Source organism: Balaenoptera acutorostrata, chromosome 4 (genome assembly GCF_949987535.1).
Source record: "Balaenoptera acutorostrata chromosome 4, mBalAcu1.1, whole genome shotgun sequence".
NCBI classification, from domain to species: domain Eukaryota; kingdom Metazoa; phylum Chordata; class Mammalia; order Artiodactyla; family Balaenopteridae; genus Balaenoptera; species Balaenoptera acutorostrata.
In genome coordinates this window covers 25,368,550-25,387,911 of record NC_080067.1, presented here as the reverse complement: position 1 = coordinate 25,387,911, position 19,362 = coordinate 25,368,550, and the positions used below count along the sequence as shown (strand labels likewise).

General features: G+C 39.2%; 1 protein-coding gene across 1 annotated transcript in view; it reads left to right on the top strand.

The window, feature by feature from the left end:
* Positions 1-2,248: 2,248 nt before the first annotated feature.
* The window catches only part of COPB2 (COPI coat complex subunit beta 2), a 29,006-nt gene continuing 11,892 nt past the window's right edge, over positions 2,249-19,362 (top strand). Inside the window, exons 1-10 of the mRNA XM_007188038.3 lie at positions 2,249-2,366; positions 6,505-6,642; positions 10,179-10,265; positions 10,468-10,594; positions 11,463-11,611; positions 13,467-13,613; positions 14,303-14,402; positions 15,051-15,193; positions 15,428-15,627; positions 16,943-17,053. Of these exons, the coding sequence (XP_007188100.1) occupies positions 2,364-2,366; positions 6,505-6,642; positions 10,179-10,265; positions 10,468-10,594; positions 11,463-11,611; positions 13,467-13,613; positions 14,303-14,402; positions 15,051-15,193; positions 15,428-15,627; positions 16,943-17,053 (1,205 nt within the window). The 5' untranslated portion in view covers positions 2,249-2,363. The remainder of the gene's footprint in view (positions 2,367-6,504; positions 6,643-10,178; positions 10,266-10,467; positions 10,595-11,462; positions 11,612-13,466; positions 13,614-14,302; positions 14,403-15,050; positions 15,194-15,427; positions 15,628-16,942; positions 17,054-19,362) is intronic.

Below are 19,362 nucleotides of genomic sequence, written 5' to 3'. Positions count from 1 at the left end.
AGGAATTATTTTCACTTCCTCAACTTTTCATGAAAGGGTGGGAATAGAATAGGGAGGGAAGGGTGTATGTAGAGTACTGACAGAGACACTGCTGGCTGAACTTCCACTTGGAATTCTCCCAGCAGCAGCAAAAAGGCAGGGTTGAAACAGTCATCCTAGAAACTGACCAGGTAAGACTTTAAGATCTGTTGATCAATTGCACTCAAACTCTTGGGAAACCCTTTCCCAATTTGCTAAGTTTGTCCATATTTCTTTTCTTTCCCAGAGTTATTTTTCTACCTTCTAGTCTTCTCTAAACTGAAGAGTAAACAAAAGATTTTATTTTAAACCCACAGTTGAACACACAGAAATATACACACATATATTTAATGTTATTTTATGTATTAGTTCATATTTGAGAATCTTATTTCTTTAAAGTGAAATTTCTTTCAACCCAAATCCAAGACTGAAGTTTTATAGGTATAATCTTCAGGCAGCACCTAATATAGTGCTTTGGATACAGTACAAATTCATTATGTAATATCTGAAAGAAGAATGAATTTATAATGCACAACTCCAGAACTTAATGTTGGTTAACTGCCATGGGAAAAAATGAGAAAATATATAGTCAAAGTGAGTGTGATACTTCAGGGCTCAGCATCTTGGGTGCCTAGCGGTGTACAAAGATTTTTTTTTTTTAAGATGAGGAAAACTAAGACCCACAAAGAGGTCACATTGGCGACAAAGCTCCTGCTAAAGGCAAATTACCTGATGCAGAGTACATATGTCTCCCTCTGAATATTACTTTCCACACACACACACACACACACACACACACACTCACACACTTCTTTTTTTTCTTCCTTTCTGATAATCTAGAGGTCTAAAAAATCCCCAAGGCTACTCTCAGGCCTGAGATACACGTTTATATGTAGCAAAAGGGCAAGTGTTACTTGGCCCACAGTGTTTAAAAAATAAAATAAAATTTTAAAATAAATTTATTTTAAAAAGCGGGAAGGGATTTCCCTGGTGGCGCAGTGATTAAGGATCCGCCTGCCAATGCAGGGGACACAGGTTCGAGCCCTGGTCCGGGAAGATCCCACATGCTGCGGAGCAACTAAGCCCGTGTGCCACAACTACTGAGCCTGCATGCCACAACTACTGAAGCCCGCATGCCTACAGCCCGTGCTCCACAACAAGAGAAGCCGCCACAGTGAGAAGCCCGTGCATCGCAACGAAGAGTAGCCCCCGCTCGCCGCAACTAGAGAAAGCCCGCGGGCAGCAACGAAGACCCAACGCAGCCAAAAATAAACAAAATTAAAAAATAAAAATAAAAAGGCGGGAAGAGGGTGCGGGTAGGCGAAAGCTCTAGCACTCTACTTTGTAACCACTATGGCTCAGGTCCTTATTCTGGAGTTCAACTACCTTAATGAAGATATACTTTGGTGTAATAGAAAGAGCACAGGACTTGGAGGACTTATCAGTCTGGTATCAAATCCTGACTCTACCATTGACTGTGTGGCCTTGGCGGGGACCCTTAACTTCTTTGAGCCTTAGTTTCTTTATCAGTAAAATGGAGATAATTCAGATTCGATGTGAAGATTTGAGAGGAAAGTATTCTGGCACACAGCCGAAGATCAATAAATAGTTATAAATGAATGAACAACGCGGTGGACGCTCAATAGAAGGAGATCCTGCAGGGTCGGATACTCCCATCTCCTGGGGAGCTCCAGAGCTGAAGGCTCTTCGCAGCCCTCCGACCACCGATGCCTGAAGCTCAGCCCAGAAACCGGCCTACATCTTTCCAGCCTCAATCAGGGCCCCGAGCAGGCCCCGGAGAGGACTCTCTGGGCCTCGTTCTCAGGCCCACCAGGGTACAGTGGGCTTAGAGCCTAGCTTCGCCTTCCCTTCTCTTCCCCGCCCTCTCCTCAGAGCCAGAATCAGAGGAAGCCTCACAGCGCTTCTCAGCCCCTGCGACACAACTCCACTATAGGGGAGTTTCAACGGACGTTAGCATTCGGATGAAGCATTTCGCTTTTTCTCATCTCATTTAACTCGCGGTTTTCTGATTCTCGTACACGCTCAGCAGCCCCAGGACACTGCAGCGGGTAGTGGAGGCCACACCCCCCCTTCCCCAGCAGCGCCAGGTGGGCTCGAGGCCATTTAGGAGGCCTTGTTGCCTTGGAAATTGGGGCGGGGCTTGGAAAACGTCAGCCCTGCGCCGCGTTTGCGCAGGCGCTCGGGCCCTGGCCTCTAGTTCTATCGCGAGAACTCCTCCCGGAAGTTCCACGTCAAGCAGTCGGCCGGTCAGCGAGTCGGTGGGTCTCTCCCGGACTGCTTCGTCTGCAGCGAGTGAAGGCGCCCGGGCTCGGACCAACGGAGCCATGGTAGGTCCAGGCCCTGCAGGAGGGAGTGGGGCCCCTGCGGCCAAGGCCAATTCCTGGGGCTCCTGGCCTGAGGACCGTAGTCAGCAGCGGCCTGGGCTCCCGCTGGGGCCGCCGCCTCAGGCCTTGCGGGGTCCTGGTCCAGTTTGAACTCTGGGAGGGAAGAGGCGGTGGGTGGTTTGAGGAGGCAGTCCCTGGAATTGAGGGGTCCCTGACTCCTCCGGTGCTTACGGCGTTTGCCAGAGGTCCTGCGGTCTGCAGCGGGATCCTTGGTGTAGGGAAATAGAAGAGACCGAAAACGTTGAACTCCGTAGAAGGCTTTGACGAAACTGCCTCATTGTGCCTTTAAAACGGCGACAGCTGATTTTGCACTCGTGTTGGGCTTGTTCTGGTATAGTATGTGCTGACCGCAAACTACGAACTTAAACAGGCAAGTCCCCCTCCCCCCAAAAAAGTAAATAAATGCATAGTCAAGAGTGGAATTTCAGATGCTTTGGGACCCCAGCTTAAGTTTCTAGGGAGAAACGAAGAGTTGGGGAGTTGTTTATAAAACTGGTTGGCGTGCTTTTCTGCATTTGCAAATATAGCGGCTGATAAGAATGACAGTCATGACAGCATTTTTTATTATCACCCCCAAATATGCTCTAAAATACTTTTGCACAAAAAGAGTTATAATAGTAAGAAAAACAGTACGATAGTGTGAGAATTTCTTTCCAAAAAGATGTAAGAAATTCAATATTTTGTATTTAAACATTTTCCAATTTTTTTTCACTTGTTAGGAAGCACAGGTTCAAGGATTTTGGAGCTTGAAGACCGTAGGGATTAATAGGTCCAAGTTCCTCACCTTGCAGTTAAAGGAAAAAAATAAATAAAAACTTAAAATCAAGTTAGTTTAAGGCTCATTGCTGCAGAGTTTTAACTACAACAGAAGTTGATTCCCTGGGGAAACTTGTGAACATTATGGATACTTCCAGAAAAGTGCATAGAGAAACACGGCATTGCATTAAAATTTTAGTAGGTTCACTCACAGATACCGTCCCCCCCCCAATCCTCATCCATGAACTTTCTTGGGTCCCCAGGTTAAGAGCCTCTGAACAATACTCAAGTCACTTAATTATGCCACCTCGTATTACCAACGACCCACTCTGGAGTGTGCTGTGCACTGGACATTTTTGGAAACAGCCCTTGCATCTGCCTAATTTAATTTTCTTTTGCAATGTTTAAGAGTATTTTTATAATTACATATTTCATTCTTTAACACATTTAAAATCTTTTATATAACTACAAAATGTGAATTTATTTTTTCACTCATTTACCATAGAGTGTTCACTATGTGCCATGGATTTTGCTAAACATTTGCCTCCTAATTCTCACAACAGCCGGGAGAGTGAGTTATAAATGCTTATGGAGTGGTTACAATAGGCCAGGCACTGTACTAACTGTTTAACACTGAATTTAATTCCCATTATACTAACGGTAGATAATAGTCAATGGTTTTACATTTCTCAAACCTGAGAAAAGTTAAGTAAACTTACCCACTGTTGTACGTTTGAAATGAGTAGTGGAACTGAAGTTTGAGTCCGTCATCCTTCTTTAGACCTCGATTATACTGTCTGTACTTAAACCCCTATACCCGAATATATAAGATGCTGTGGAGATAAACACATGAATAAGCAGTGACCCTGCCCTTAAGGAGCATCTACTCTAGAAAGCAAAAACAGACATGTGCACAAATGTTAAATGTTAAAATTAAAACCTGTAGGATCCCATAGGAAAGGATACTTCTGGTAGGGTAATCTGAAAGATCATAGTAGTGGCAGTAGCATTTAAGCTGAGTCCTAAATGCATCCAGCTTTTGGGAGATATAAGGAGACATTTTAGAGTTAAGGCTGCAGTATGAGTACCTTACTCATTTTGGTATTCCACGGTGCCTAGTACAATGTCTCATTCAAAGTAGGCACTAAAATCTTGGGAGAAATACAGCAGGAGCTCTTGACTGTGCTTTTTAAACTGAGATTGTGCATTGGGGGTACGTAGAGTTATACTGGGGTTGCTCAGTCCCCTGGACCACCTTCCTGAAGCATCACTTTTACTCAGTAATAAAGCATTTAAAACATTTTTAATGGTAAAATATACAGAGTTTATAAGTGTACAGTTTCCTCATTTACTAGAGGAAAAAGCCTCCACCGTGGTTCCTGGCATGTAATAGACACATCATGTTTGCTGACTCTGAAGAGACCAGAAAAAAAGAGTTAACATTTGTGATGATAATTAATGGGACAAAATTCAGAAATGGGTGAAGAAAGAGGTCCTGCTTCAGCAAGGTATGTGAAGATGATGGTTTGAAAGTAGCAAGTTTGAGATGGAGAAGCATCTCCATGGTGGAAACATTTTTGTGGCTATTGTAGAGAAGAGCCAGAGAACTCGGATCTTTTAAAGGAAAGTAAGAGGTATAAGTTGTTGCCAAAAGTGAGGGAGGCCTGTATAGAAGTCAGAACAAGGTTCGAAGCAGTCAGTGACCCAGATTTGATAGAGATCCAAAACGATGAATAAAAGCCTTGTGAGGTGTTTGCTTTGTCTCAGGAAATTACCTCTGCGGAAATTATCTAGCAGTCTTCATTTGTGTAGAAACGTAACATTAAATTTCTGTCCCATTCATGATCATCACGGAAGATCACAAAAATAAAAATTTGATGATAACTCAACTTGCCAAATAAACTTTTAGGTTGTGTGTAAAACCTGTTGAAGGAGAAACATTTTAAATCAATCTTCTTCAGATCTGCTTCCAAGAGAGAATTAAGACTACTGCCCTAAGCCATCATTGTATATAATGAATTAACTTTTCTCCTAGAAAGGTATCCTTGGGAGAATTGAGAAAGTAGTTATTCAGATCATTGTCTTTCTGTGGTTTAGATGAGGAATCCAGGTTGAAAAAGGCTGTTTTAAACTATTAGTATTTTATGACTCGAGAAAGTATTTTAGCTTCGGTTTAAAATTGTAATTTCAGTTTGGTTCTTGTAACTTAAATACATTAAAACATTATAAACATTCCCATTTGGCTCCAAAGCCCTTCATGGACATGGATATAACCCCTACTGATCCCACATTACATTGCCTAGCATTTACTAATAATATTGCCAAAATAAATCTAATACTTTTCTCTGAAGAACTCAATTTTTTAAAAAAATAATTGAGATATAATTGACATATGACATTATATTAGTTTTAGGTGTCCAATATAATGATTTGATATTTGTGTATATTGTGAAACAATCACCACAATAAGTCTAAACACCTGTCACCATACATAGTTACAAAAATGTGTTTTTTCTTGCAATGAAAACGTTTATGATCTACTCTCTTAGCAACTGTCAAATATGCAACACTGTATTATTAACTACTGTGCTGTACGTTACATCTCCATGACCTACTTATTTTATAACTGGAAGTTTGTACCCTTTGACCCCCTTCACCCATTTCTCCCCCTTCCACACTCCACCTCTGGGAGTTACCAATCTGTTCTCAGTATCTGTGAGCCAGGTTTTTGTGTTTTGTTTTTTTGGGTTTTTTTTCATATACATCAACCAAAACAATATATCACAACATATTGACGGCTGAAGCAGATATGTGAAAACAACTGTCTTCTATTAAGTCAGAATTTAGAGTTTTGCAAAAATGTGAAACATTGCTACTCTTCTCACTAAATTTCTTTTGAAACTATAGTTAGTTTTCATAACAATATCTTACTTACGTTAATATGTAATGGGTTTAGTTCATTTTTGAAAATGAATTAATACACAAATATTTTAACGTCTCAGTGTTAATTTTTAACATGGTAAATATTAATAAATATAATCTACCTAAAAAGAAGCTTTTTAGTGTCCTCAAAAATTAAGACTGTAAAGGTGTCCTAAGACCAAAAAGTTTGACAAGTGCTGCTACAAATTAAAAATTTTTAAATACTCATATTTTTTGTATATATGAGTGAATAGGTGCTTTAGACTTCAAACTGTGTCTGTAATTTAAGCACAGTAACAACTGAATTGTAACATGTTAATGCACTGTTTTTAGGTAAGATCTCAGGCATGTTTTATTTGGCATAGCAATTTAATGTTTGTTTGTTTTTTATGTTTGTCCTTAGCCTCTGCGACTCGATATCAAGAGAAAGCTAACTGCTCGATCTGATCGAGTTAAGAGTGTGGATTTGCATCCTACAGAGCCGTGGATGTTGGCGAGTCTTTACAATGGTAGTGTGTGCGTTTGGAATCATGAAACACAGGTAGGAATTTTTAAAGACTTTATTAGAAATACTATCTTAATCTGTTTATAATGAAAGAGAAGAAATATAACAGAGTTTAGTAGTATATGCGTACTGCTTTCTTAAATAAATTGGTACAAAGTATTTTTAATAAAGATAAACTAACATTTATGAGGGTAGAGCTTGTGGGAGAAACTGTTCTGGGCTCATTATATCCAATATTTAAGTGTTAAGTTCTGAGATAGGTAGTATTAGCTCTACTTTGAAATTAAGGAAACTGACACCAATATAAGATCACTTGCTCTAGACGAAAGTATTTAATGGTACTTAATTTTCCATTCAGTGAGTATTCTAACAATCTTAATGGGATTTTTACTTTTATTAAATTTTCCCCAAGTGCTCACTGTAATGCACGATGCAGGTAACTTTCAGTCAGCCATACAAATTATAGATTATATCAGAGAGAGATTTGTAGTCAGCTTTTCATTACACATGAGAATGTGCCTTTTACAGATTATCTGCCTTAAATGCTTTCATCTGAGTAAATAATAGGTCAGCTTAGTTTGCCTTACCTTTTCCGGTCTTTGTTGGCCATCCTTAATCTTTTTCTTTTAAAGTACAGAACATACCATACAGTTTTGAGTCTATTTATACAGTAATTATCCCCAACATCCAAGATTAAGTTCTTAAAATCCAGATAAAATTCACATTTGAGGGACTTAAGATGGCAAAAATAGGCCTTGGGGAACCAAGTTCAGGAGTAAACCTAAAAACACCCTTACAGTTTATATCACTCTAATGAAACAGTAAGGACTACACACTCAGCCAAGTCCCACCAGTGACATTTTATTCACATTAACACTTTGTTCTCTGCTGTATCCCAGTGCCTATGACATTACCTGACACACAGTAAGTGCTCATTAATTATTTGTTGAACTAGTGAATAATAAACTTTCCTTTTAACAGTATATCACTAATTCAGAATTTCTGTCCTGTGACTTCAGATCTTTATCTTGTGAATTCCTTTTGCCTTGATGCGGAGAGTATGCTTGTTAACTGCTTTTGTGTGGGTGGGGTGGGGGGGAGGATCTACTCTCTCCATGTGTTTAAAACCTTTCAGATTTTATGCTTAGCAGATATACTGGTACCTGCTCCACCCACACCGTGCTTCCTAATGCTCCCTGGAGTCCCCTCTGTCAGCTCCATTTAACCATTTCTCAGCTCTGTCATTTCACTATAGTTGTGCTCTAAAGCCCGGGTGTACTTTCCTTATCGTTCTCCAGGCTTTACTGTAACATAACTCTGCTTTATCTGGGTCATCTACTTTGCTTCGTTTTTCTTTTTGTACCCTTCTGTGCCCTTCTGCAGGGCCATCTACTTCCCCTTTCATAATTAATCTCATTGGTAATTTTTTGTTTAATTTCCTTCTTTCCTTCAAAAATGGAGGTTCTCTGAGGACAGGGATTATCCTAGTGTTAATTCCCATTGTTATTCCAAGTGGGTACCTGGCAGACAGGCTCATAGTAGATACTCAGTAAGTTTTTGTTGAATGGTTGACCTGTTTTTGGTTCTCCCTGCTTTTCCTCCTCTTTTTATCACCAACAGAAGTTACTTGCCACTCGTGTATTGAGAGCAAAATTCTTGAAAGAGCCAAAATGGTTTTTGGAAGTAAATTCAAATGTACTTGAATTTCAAATAAGGAGATATTATACTCTTTGAGGTGATGGGTGCAGCAGTTAAAAAATCAGTATGTTATATATACAATGGAATATTTCTCAGTCATGAAAAGGAATGAAACTGAGTTATCTGTAGTGAGGTGGATGGACCTAGAGTCTGTCGTATAGAGTGAAGTAAGTCAGAAAGAGAAAAACAAATACCGTATGCTAACGCATATATATATGGAAGCTAAAAAATTGGTACTGATGAACCTAGTGGCAGGGCAGGAATAAAGACACAGATATGGAGAATGGATTAAGGACATGGGGAGGGGGAAGGGTAAGCTGGACGAAGTGAGAGAGTAGCATGGACATATATACACTACCAAATGTAAAATAGTTAGCTAGTGGGGAACTGCTGCATAGTTTCCCTGCTAATTAAATGATGTGGGCAAGCCTTTGAACCACGTTGAGGCTCGGTTTACTTACCTAAATGAAGATGATATGTTGCCTTCTTTACTTCGCAGGATTGTCAGAAGGATTAAATCAAATTGATAAAATTGTGTACGAGACCTATAAGGCACCATACAAGTGTTTCTTTATTTTCTTACATTTCGCTGGTGGTTTACATGTTGAGTGTGTAGCGTTTCCTCCTGTTTAGCTTGTTTAGCTTATGGAATGGGAAGACCATCCCTTAGGTCATTTGTATCAGCCACAGCACTTAACGTGGACCTGAAACATGACTGTTAGTTCTGTAGCTGCTTTATTTTTTATTGCTCAGCAGATCCCTGAATTTGTTGGCTCCTCACGAGCTTTCGTGGATTTGTCTGTCATCTTATAGGTTGCATGTTCTACCTGTTTGCAGTGTCTGTATCACTGTCAGCTGGTAGTGGTTGTGCAGGTTGGAGCTTATGTCCCCACTTATTCAGCCTTTGACTGAAGAATCTTTGAAGTCTTGCTCAGGAAGCCAGAGTGGGCTCAACAGTTCTTATGAACCAGTCCCTATTTTTAAATTTGGTGCACATGGTTAATCAATCAGAATATGCTCTTTTCATTATTCTCTCGTACAGAGAGAGAAATTGAAAAGTGATAGTGTGATTTGCAGAATTTTAAAGAACAAGGCTTCAAAGTGGGAGGACAAAGAGATGCATTCATCCCTGCTCTTTCTAGCAGGGTCTCCTAGTTTTCCACCTTTATCCTGTGTATATAATTCTTTTCTGAGCAGCTTTAAGGGACATCTAAATCACTGTGTGCTCGTACTTCACTAAAAGGAAATGGCATCTGTATGGAAGCATATTGCTGAAGTGTACAAAAGAATTATATCTTGTTTATAAGTTTATTTTATGAGTTTATGGGTTTAATTTTTAAAAGAAGAAAACTAGGGACTAATTCATTCAACAAATACTTATTACACATTCATTGTTTTTCAGCCGCTGTTCTAGGCTCTAGGTATACAGTGGTGAACAAGATTCCTGCCCTCAGGGGGCTTAGCAGGAAAGATTGACAATACACACGTAATTCTGAAGGTGCTATGTTGTGAAAGTGGAGTATAAGGTCCTCTGGGTGGGTTTTCAGGCGGAGGGAACATGAGCAAAGGTAAGGCACTGGGAGTAGCCAAGGATGAAGCTAGAGAAGTAGGGAAGGGCTGGAGCACAGAGGATGGGGAACTTCATCTTCTTGACATTTGCTTTCTTTTATCATTTATAAGTACTTGCACTTTGAATCTGTTAAAGAAAAGATCTTTGGTCTATTTTTTTCATTTGACTGTTGCACTTTTATATTTTAGCCTGAGAACATTTTGTGATTAGTAGTGATCTAAAAAATCGGATGTTTTAAATATAACAGGATAGATTTTTCAGTTATCTCATGACTCAAAGTGTATATTCTTGTGAAATTTTTAAGACACTGGTGAAAACATTTGAAGTATGTGATCTTCCTGTTCGAGCTGCCAAGTTTGTTGCGAGGAAGAATTGGGCTGTGACAGGGGCGGTAAGTAATTCCTTGCACTTCTAACCTATCTCTGAACCTGTCGGGTGCTTTGGCGGCAAGTCGAAGAGCTTTGACTCTTGCTTTGTTTTGTTAATTAGTGCATTGTTTTGGAACCTGGGCTTTATACCCTGAGCCTATAATATACTTTTTTGTGCAATTTACTTCATAATAGTAACAATGGTGTTAAACTTTCCATTTCTAGGATGACATGCAGATTAGAGTGTTCAACTACAACACTCTGGAGAGAGTTCATATGTTTGAAGCTCATTCAGACTACATTCGCTGTATTGCTGTTCATCCAACCCAGCCTTTCATTCTAACTAGCAGCGGTAAGAGATGACCCCTTTTGGTCATGTGAGTCTCTTTGAGTAATTCATTTTCATTCAGTGAGACATGCAATTCTTTTACTGCTGTTACAAGCAGAGTTCTAATTCCAAGCAGCCTTTAAACTATTTAAATCCATTAACGTGCTATCAGTGCTGCTTACTTTTGTATTTTAATGAGTATCAGCTCTACTTAGGATTTGTATAGCAGTTGCTCCAATTCCCGTCAGGGAAGACCTGAAGGTCTAGATGCTGAAACGTCTGCTGAACAGAAAGCTAATTTACATGCTGATTGAGTGAGTTTTTGGCAGATTGCCATATACCCTAGTCAATTTTATCTTTATACTCAGACTAGTTTGCTCCTTGGTATTATGTATAAAACAGTGGAGCTTTTGGAAGGCATTTAAAACCAGTTGCACTGAACTGGTAATAGCTCTTTGAAACATTTTTAATTTAGAGATTGAGAAGTAACTCAAAACTTTTTTTTTTTAACCAATCTTGTATTAAAAGAGAAATGCTTATTTCTGAAATAGTCATTGCCATCATTATTCATTCATACTTAGACTCTAATCAAACTTGTTACTCTTTCATCATTCTGTAAAGCCCATTGAGTCTGTCTTAAATTTTTTTCCATGAAATTTATATATTTGCTATTAGTAATCTCTCTTTCATCTCCACTCTTTAGAGAGTTAAATTTATTCTTAGAATAAATAAGCATTTTGAAAAATCTGTTCAATTCCGATTCTGTTTCTTTAAGTCATGGAATATATGATTTGTGTTAGGTTTGCTGCCTTAAAAGGCACAGAGACTGCACCTTAGTTCTGAATGAAAGAAATAGAAATTGCAACTAACTGGAGACTTTCTTTTGGTCTAGATGACATGCTTATTAAACTCTGGGACTGGGATAAAAAATGGTCTTGCTCACAAGTGTTTGAAGGACACACCCATTATGTTATGCAGATTGTGATCAACCCCAAAGATAACAATCAGTTCGCCAGCGCTTCTTTGGACAGGACTATCAAGGTAGGATGTCCACTGTTGGTGTCAGTTATGATTGTTGGTGAAATATAGTTGTGTCAGGTATTTTACTACTGGCTGCCCAGAAAGTTATTCCTGTCTGAGAAGTTTCTCTCAAAAGTTCATTTTGAAGCAAAATAGGACTTCTCCTTTTGATCCAGAAGGGCATATTCTGTTGAGAAAAACAGTGTGGCAGCTCAGTGCTCTTAATGAAGGAGTGTTTTTCCATGTGGAAGCAATATGGTGTAAGCTCTGCACACCCAGAATAAGAAAATGCCTGTATCTTCTCTAGGTCACTGTTTCCTCTCCTTTAGTATATTTGTTGTTGACTTCTGCTGATTATTAATCTGTTTTATATTTAAATGTCATCTGCCTCCATTCTTTTTCTTACTTCATTTCTCCATACTGCTTCCAGTTATCTTTCTAAAACATGGATTCCATCTTGTCAGTTCCCAGTCTAAGGATAAAGTCCAAATGCCTTGGTGTGGAATACAAGGGTTTCCAAGACTAGCCTTAGCTAATGTTATGCGATATCTCCAGTAACCCTGGTCTACTCACCATTTTCTAGAGAAGCCCTGAATGTTCACAGAACCTTACCTAATTCAGCTGGTCCTTCTGCCTGCAGTATTCTTTATTCTGCCATTTTGATTTCTTTTCCTCTGGAGAATTACTCATCTTTCAAGGCTTATTAGCACAGTTATTTACTCTGAGAAGCTCTCTTCAGACATTCATTTCACCTCTAGACAGAGCCAGTCATTTTCATCCCGTTCCTTCCATCACTTTTTGCCTCTATTATGGCCTTCATGTTGAATAATAATGAACGTGTCTCCGGAAGTTTTTATCCCTGAAATGTTGATGTTTGGGGCAGGAACTGTGTGTTACCCCCTCCCCCAAACAGACACACGTTAGCAGGCAGCACAGTGCCTTACCTATACTAGATGCTTAATACATGTTGCAGTGAGTGTAAATACATTCCTTTTCCCACTGTAATATTTAAAATATTTCTATATGCGTAGATTTAAAATATACATTATATAAACTTTTGCTTGCATGTATAGGCTTACATCTATATAACATTTTTATTAGTTTTCCTTTAACTTTTATAAAATGTTATATGCTGTTTGTCTGACAATTTATTATTAAATGCTATATGTTGAATATCTTAGGACTTCGGCTTACTTTATTTTTTTTCCTTTCACTGGATTGTCCTTGCTTTTGACATAGGTTGAAACTTTGAAATTAGTTTTAAACTTTCTTCACTAAATTAGGTATATCTTGAAGACAAAAATTGTCTTATCTTTGGCTCTAGTAAAGTTTGTTTACACATCTTTATACTCCCCACAGGGCCTCCCACGTAGTAGGCATACAAAATAAATATTTGTAAAGGTAAAGCTCAATACCAGTGCTGTAGTAATATTTGACTACTTTTCCATACTTTTAATTTTTCGACTAAGCAGTAGTTTTCTCCTTTTAATACGTCCTACTAAGTCCACTTTCATTAGCTTTATATTAAATCTCTCGTGAAGTCATTTCCTGCCCTTAAAGCAGTGTTTCTCAAAGTCAAGACACCTGGGGTGTCTGTTAAAAAAATCTAGATTCCTGGGCTTCATTGTAGATCCACTGAATCATAATCTCTAGGGATAAAGCCTGGAAATTGGCATTTTTCAGAGAATGCTATAGTGATTCTGCCCCCTGGAAATTCAAGGAAAGTGAGAAAAAACAAAAACAAGTGGGTGAAAAAATGAGCATCCTTGAGCGCCTCTCCTGGCTTTGGCACTTATATGACCTGTCAGGTGTGGTGGAGCGGCCTTCTGAGAAGCAAGGCCCCATGTTGACTGGCAGATGCTGTTGCTCTCTGAAGGTGTGGCAGCTGGGCTCCTCGTCACCAAACTTCACTCTGGAGGGACATGAAAAAGGCGTGAACTGCATTGATTACTACAGTGGGGGCGACAAACCGTACCTCATTTCAGGTGCAGATGACCGTCTTGTGAAGATATGGGACTATCAGGTACAGGTTTTTCATAGCTTACTTGCCATAGGTTAGATATGCTTCTTACTGTTTCTTCCAGGACAGTTAAAACTTGGGTTGTTGAACTCTGTTTATAGCATAATAACTTAAGCCATCAGAATTTGCACCTAAACTGTGGTCTCAGACTTTCATTTATATTTGAAAACTAGCAGACAAATGAATAAATGTCAGGACATCACCACGGTACAATCATTTTGCCACAAAGACTCTTGTAAACCTAGGTATGTTACTACACTTTTTATCTCCAAGAGTATGTTAAATTTTTATTTTTTTGTTTCTCACATCAAAATTTCAATAAACAGTTAATAAAATGAGGCCTAGAAACCAGTTGTACTGAGATACTCAAATTTGTGTTTAAATACAGGATAAAAATATTAAAGACATTATCCTAGGAATTTGAGGGAATGATACTTAGATGAAGACCACATCTTTCGGGGGTGTGTTGTGTTTTCTTCTTTAAATGTGATAGTTACGTTTACATTTGCCTGTACTATCAAATAATTAGAGAAAATGTGTACACGGTAAGATGGTTCTATTTCAGAAATCTCTATTGAATACTGTTTAGATGTCATAACCACTCTTATTTATTATGTATCTGTGCACTGGGAAAATTAAGGATGAGTTATTGTTTGCCACTAATAAAAGTGTTTTCTGTGTACTGATTACAGAATAAAACATGTGTACAGACACTGGAGGGACACGCCCAAAATGTGTCTTGTGCCAGTTTTCATCCTGAGCTGCCAATTATCATCACAGGTTCAGAAGATGGTAAGTTAGAAATGAATATTTATTCCTGTGTTTAATATCATTACTAAGTGGATATTTAAGCTGGCTAGTGCCCTGCATTTTCATTGGAAGTTTCAAAGGATTTTGATATTTTTATTAGAGTAGACTACTTAAGCTATAAAAGAGTAAAGGGACATTATTATCAGCATCATTCTAATGTGTTTTGACTCTGTTACTTAAATAAGAGGACACCCAGAAGTGCTAGAGAAAAGCTGAAAAAGCCTGTGCTTTGGAGTCTAAAACTCCGGGGTCAAATTCAGCCTCAGCCACTTCATAGATGTGTGGTTTGGGTACATTATGAAATGGGAATAGATATATCTGCCTCATAGGATTACAGTGAAAGGATGTGAAGAAATCACGTATAGAAAGCATCTGGCACATAGTGGGCACTGCACCCAGGAATCCTGTCATTATTTCACACTTAAGATCACATTTCTTAGTTTTAGTTTCTTATAAATTTTCTATTATTTATTAATGTTGCTATATAAAATCACAGACTATAGATCAAGAAATTAAGCTGCCAGGAAGTGTGTTCTGTTTGAATATAAAGACTTCCATGTGGCTGGTTCACCTGACAGTTCATTCTTGGATGTTCAAATCAAAAGGGCATATTCACATGGTTCTTTTCAGGAACCGTGCGTATTTGGCATTCAAGCACCTATCGCCTTGAGAGCACATTGAATTATGGCATGGAGAGGGTATGGTGTGTGGCCAGCCTGCGAGGGTCCAACAACGTTGCTTTGGGCTATGATGAGGGGAGCATCATTGTGAAGGTAATCTCTCATTACACTGTCTCTGAATAGATGGACATAGGGGAAGCAGTTATCTTCCAAGTCACCAGTTTTGTTAAACTGCCACTTCTGTCATTAAGCTCAAGAGATTAAGCACCGGAGATTTAAAGTGGAAGAAAGGAGCCCTCCATTAAATGAAAATAGAAAATGTTTATTTTGTCGTGGTTTTAGTTTGTTTTCCTTTTCGTTGCTAAGAGTCATTTGTCATTCCTCCAGCTTGGTCGGGAGGAACCTGCCATGTCCATGGATGCCAATGGAAAGATAATTTGGGCCAAACATTCAGAAGTCCAGCAGGCCAACCTGAAAGCAATGGGAGATGCTGAAATTAAAGATGGAGAAAGATTGCCACTGGCAGTGAAGGATATGGGCAGTTGTGAAATATACCCTCAGACTATCCAGCACAATCCTAATGGGCGGTAAGCCACCACCAAACTCTCTCTCTGGGCTTCTGTGTATGTTTGCATATCCACAGCATATCCCACCCCTGCCCTTTGGTGGGCATTCCTCATTGAGCTTTTGCCGTGGCCTCACAATCCTCAGCACAGCAGCAGGCAGCCATGCCAGCTGATGGGGTTGGCATGCAACGTGAAGCATAGTTGCCTTCCTGGCCTTATCCCACCACGCAGTTTTGAACAGTTGAATAGTTTTGTGTTGACTCTTTATTTCAAATGTGTTGGTATATGTCCTTACGCTCCTTCAAGGCCTAGAATCATGTCTTATCCTGAGACTTAGTGGGTGCTCTCTAAATACTTGCTGACTCATTGCTCTTAAGAAGAAGAGTTGTGAGGTCTTTGTCTTTTGAAAAAATTTTGGGACTGCTAATAATTCTGCTTCTTCTCTGTAATTTGAATCATCAGCTCTGTTTCTCCCTTAAGATTTGTAAAGCACTGAACATCTTGTGAGAGGAGAGTTTCTAGTCAATAAGTTTAAACCTGTGAGTTTAAAAAATTATTTTACAATAGATCTGGGCATTTTATAATGCTGTCCTGAGTATTAAAAAAGACAGAGTATATAAACCAAGTATGCTGCCTAGTTCAGTAAATGGTATCCATAATTACTTATAATAAAATTTTATGAAGATTAAGAACGCATTGCATTTTTTCCCCTTAATATCATAAAACGTTTCTTGCTTAAGTTTTACACTTCACCTTTGGCCATCTAATAACAGCCAATATGTCTATTGAGAAAATTTTGACTATGCGACATTCTTTTTTTCTTATATTTAAATGTTAAAATATCCTGTTTATTTTGATAAATTTAACAGTCATTAAAAACTGGGGTAAGATATCTTTATTCATTTGAATGATCAGCTTTAAAATGAAGACAGCCTTGCAACAAGATAGTGCCTTCCTATGGTGTAAATGTAATGAGCAAACTGCCAGGCATCTTGGTGCTCAACAAATGCTCGTCAGATTAGGGGAATCTTCCCCTGTGTGCCTCCACCCTCTCATCTTCCTGACCCTTTGTTTATAAGAGAGGCCACTGCAGTAACATTTTCAGCAGTAACCCCCTCTTCATAATCTGCTTTTGATTTGTTGGGTGGAATATTTATGTCTAGCTCCGTATTCAGAGAAATATATAACTTTAAAAGATAATAGGTTCATTTGTAACAGTCAACTGAAATAACGTTTGTTATTAGAAATATTTTACCATAAAGATGAATCGTTGTTTCTTAACTTTTACATGTCATTGGTCCTCTGTACTTCCCTCCCTGGGTTCTGTAATTTCTAGGTTTGTTGTGGTGTGTGGTGATGGCGAATATATCATCTACACAGCAATGGCACTGAGAAACAAGAGCTTTGGGTCTGCCCAGGAGTTTGCGTGGGCCCACGATTCTTCAGAGTAAGTTTTGGCTGTGTCATATCCAGCTTGCCCTGATTGCCAATGGGTGTTTGTGCAGCTGTATTAAAGAGGTTTGCAAGGCTCAGTGTAGGCTGTGCTTCACCATGTTAAAGAACAGTTCTCACCAGAGCTGTGCTGGAAGATTGGTCAGGGGCAGCTATGCAGCCTGAGCTGCCTCTGCCTTTTCTGTGTTCAGTATTGAGCTGGCTCACTCAATCTGATATAATAATCACATTAAACCGGGGACCCGCACCTATTTCCTTGGTGGAGCCCATGGCAGGGCCTGGTATTTATGGGCTGAAGGCAAAGTAGGCCCTCAAATCAAGACCGTGGCAGGCCCTCCCCAGGACCTGGCATCCTGAACTGCTGCTGCCCTTTTCTGAGCTACTGAGGAGAGATGCTAGATTCTGATGTAATCTTGATGAAAACCTCAATGAATCTTTTTTTTTTTAATACCTTTATGGGAGTATAACTGATTTACAATGTGTGTTGGTTTCTACTGTACAACAAGGTGAATCAGCTATATGTATACATATATCTCCATATCCCCTCCCTCTTGAGCCTCCCTCTCACCCTCCCTGTCCCACCCCTCTAGGTGGTCACAAAGCATCAAACTGAATCCCTGTGCTATGCAGCAGCTTCCCACTAGCCATCCATTTTACATTTGGTAGTGTATATATGTCAGTGCTACTCACTCACTTCATCCCAGCTTCCCCTCCCCACCGTGTCCTCAAGTCAGTTCTCTGCGTCTGCGTCTTTATTCCTGCCCTGCCATTGCAGGTCTGTTTACAATAGCCAGGACATGGAAGCAACCTAAGTGTCCATCGACAGATGAATGGATGAAGAAGATGTGGCACATATATACAATGGAATATTACTCAGCCAGAAAAAGAAATGAAATTGAGTTATTTGTAGTGGATGGACCTAGAGTCTGTCATACAGAGTGAAGTAAGTCAGAAAGAGAAAAACAAATACCATATGCTAACACATATATATGGAATCTTTAAAAAAAAAAAAAAAGGTTCTGATGAACCTAGGGGCAGGACAGGAATAAAGACGCAGATATAGAGAGTGGACTTGAGGACACGGGGAGGGGGAAGGGTAAGCTGGGATGAAGTGAGACAGTGGCATGGACTTACACTACCAAATGTAAAATAGTTAGCTAGTGGGAAGCAGCTGCATAGCACAGGGAGATCATCTCGGTGCTTTGCAACCACCTAAAGGGGTGGGATAAGGAGGGTGGGAGGGAAATGCAAGAGGGAGGGGATAGGGAGATATACGTATGCATATAGCTGATTCCCTTTGTTATAAAGCAGAAACTAACACAACATTGTAAAGCAATTATACTCCAATAAAGATGTTTAAAAAAAAACTCATTTTCTGTAATGTTACCTCCTATTATTATTATTATTATTTTACAATCTTAGGATCCATTTAATTTTATTTAAATATATCATCACCCTCCTTGAGAATCCAAATCAAGGACTTGGGATCCTAATTTGAAAATGAAACAGAACAACACAGAGGAACCTGTTTCCTCAAAACTGTAATGGGCTTACAGAATGCCTTTTAGGAACTTATACCTAATTAAGTCTGTTCATTCCTTGCATAAACTTTAAGCATCCTCAAATTTTATACATCTCTAAATAAAGTGGAAAAAAGGGGGAAAACCACATTTAGCTGCATAATTCAAATAAAAGTATTTCTTTACTCACGTCCCATTCTTAACAAAACAAATTCTGTCTGAATTCAAAATGTTCATAAAATAGTCTCATTAAAAACAGGAAAAATTTACGTCTCAATTATTATAGTCACTGACCGGTTCCATTTTGATTCCTGTTTGGTGCATGTAATAAACTTCGGGGCTTACGTTTTTTTCAGACACTGAATTACATCTTTACAGTTTTCTTAGTTTTGTTTTCCCCATATTTTTGTGTTGCCTCTTCTGCCAGCAGTGGGTAATTTAAGCCTCAGTGTTGCATAGTAAGATGCATGCTTTTTATTTTTTAACAAAAAGGTCACTGAGAGGTAAGATCTTTTCATAAATTTCCTAAATAAACTCATTCATGCACAGTTCCATATACTAAAAGGTACTTTGTTACCATCTTAAGCAAAATTATGGTTCATGAGTCGCCTTACCTCTCTCAACATACCTCTCCCTCCGTTTTGATAGTTTCCTCTTTTCAGCTTTATCCAGCCCAGACCCTGTTCAGCATCTTTCCTGTCTTGAGCAAAGCACTTGTCAGATCACTTCCTCATATACTCCCGAGTATCCAACCACAGCCCCTTTTCAAGGCAGAGGCCTGAGT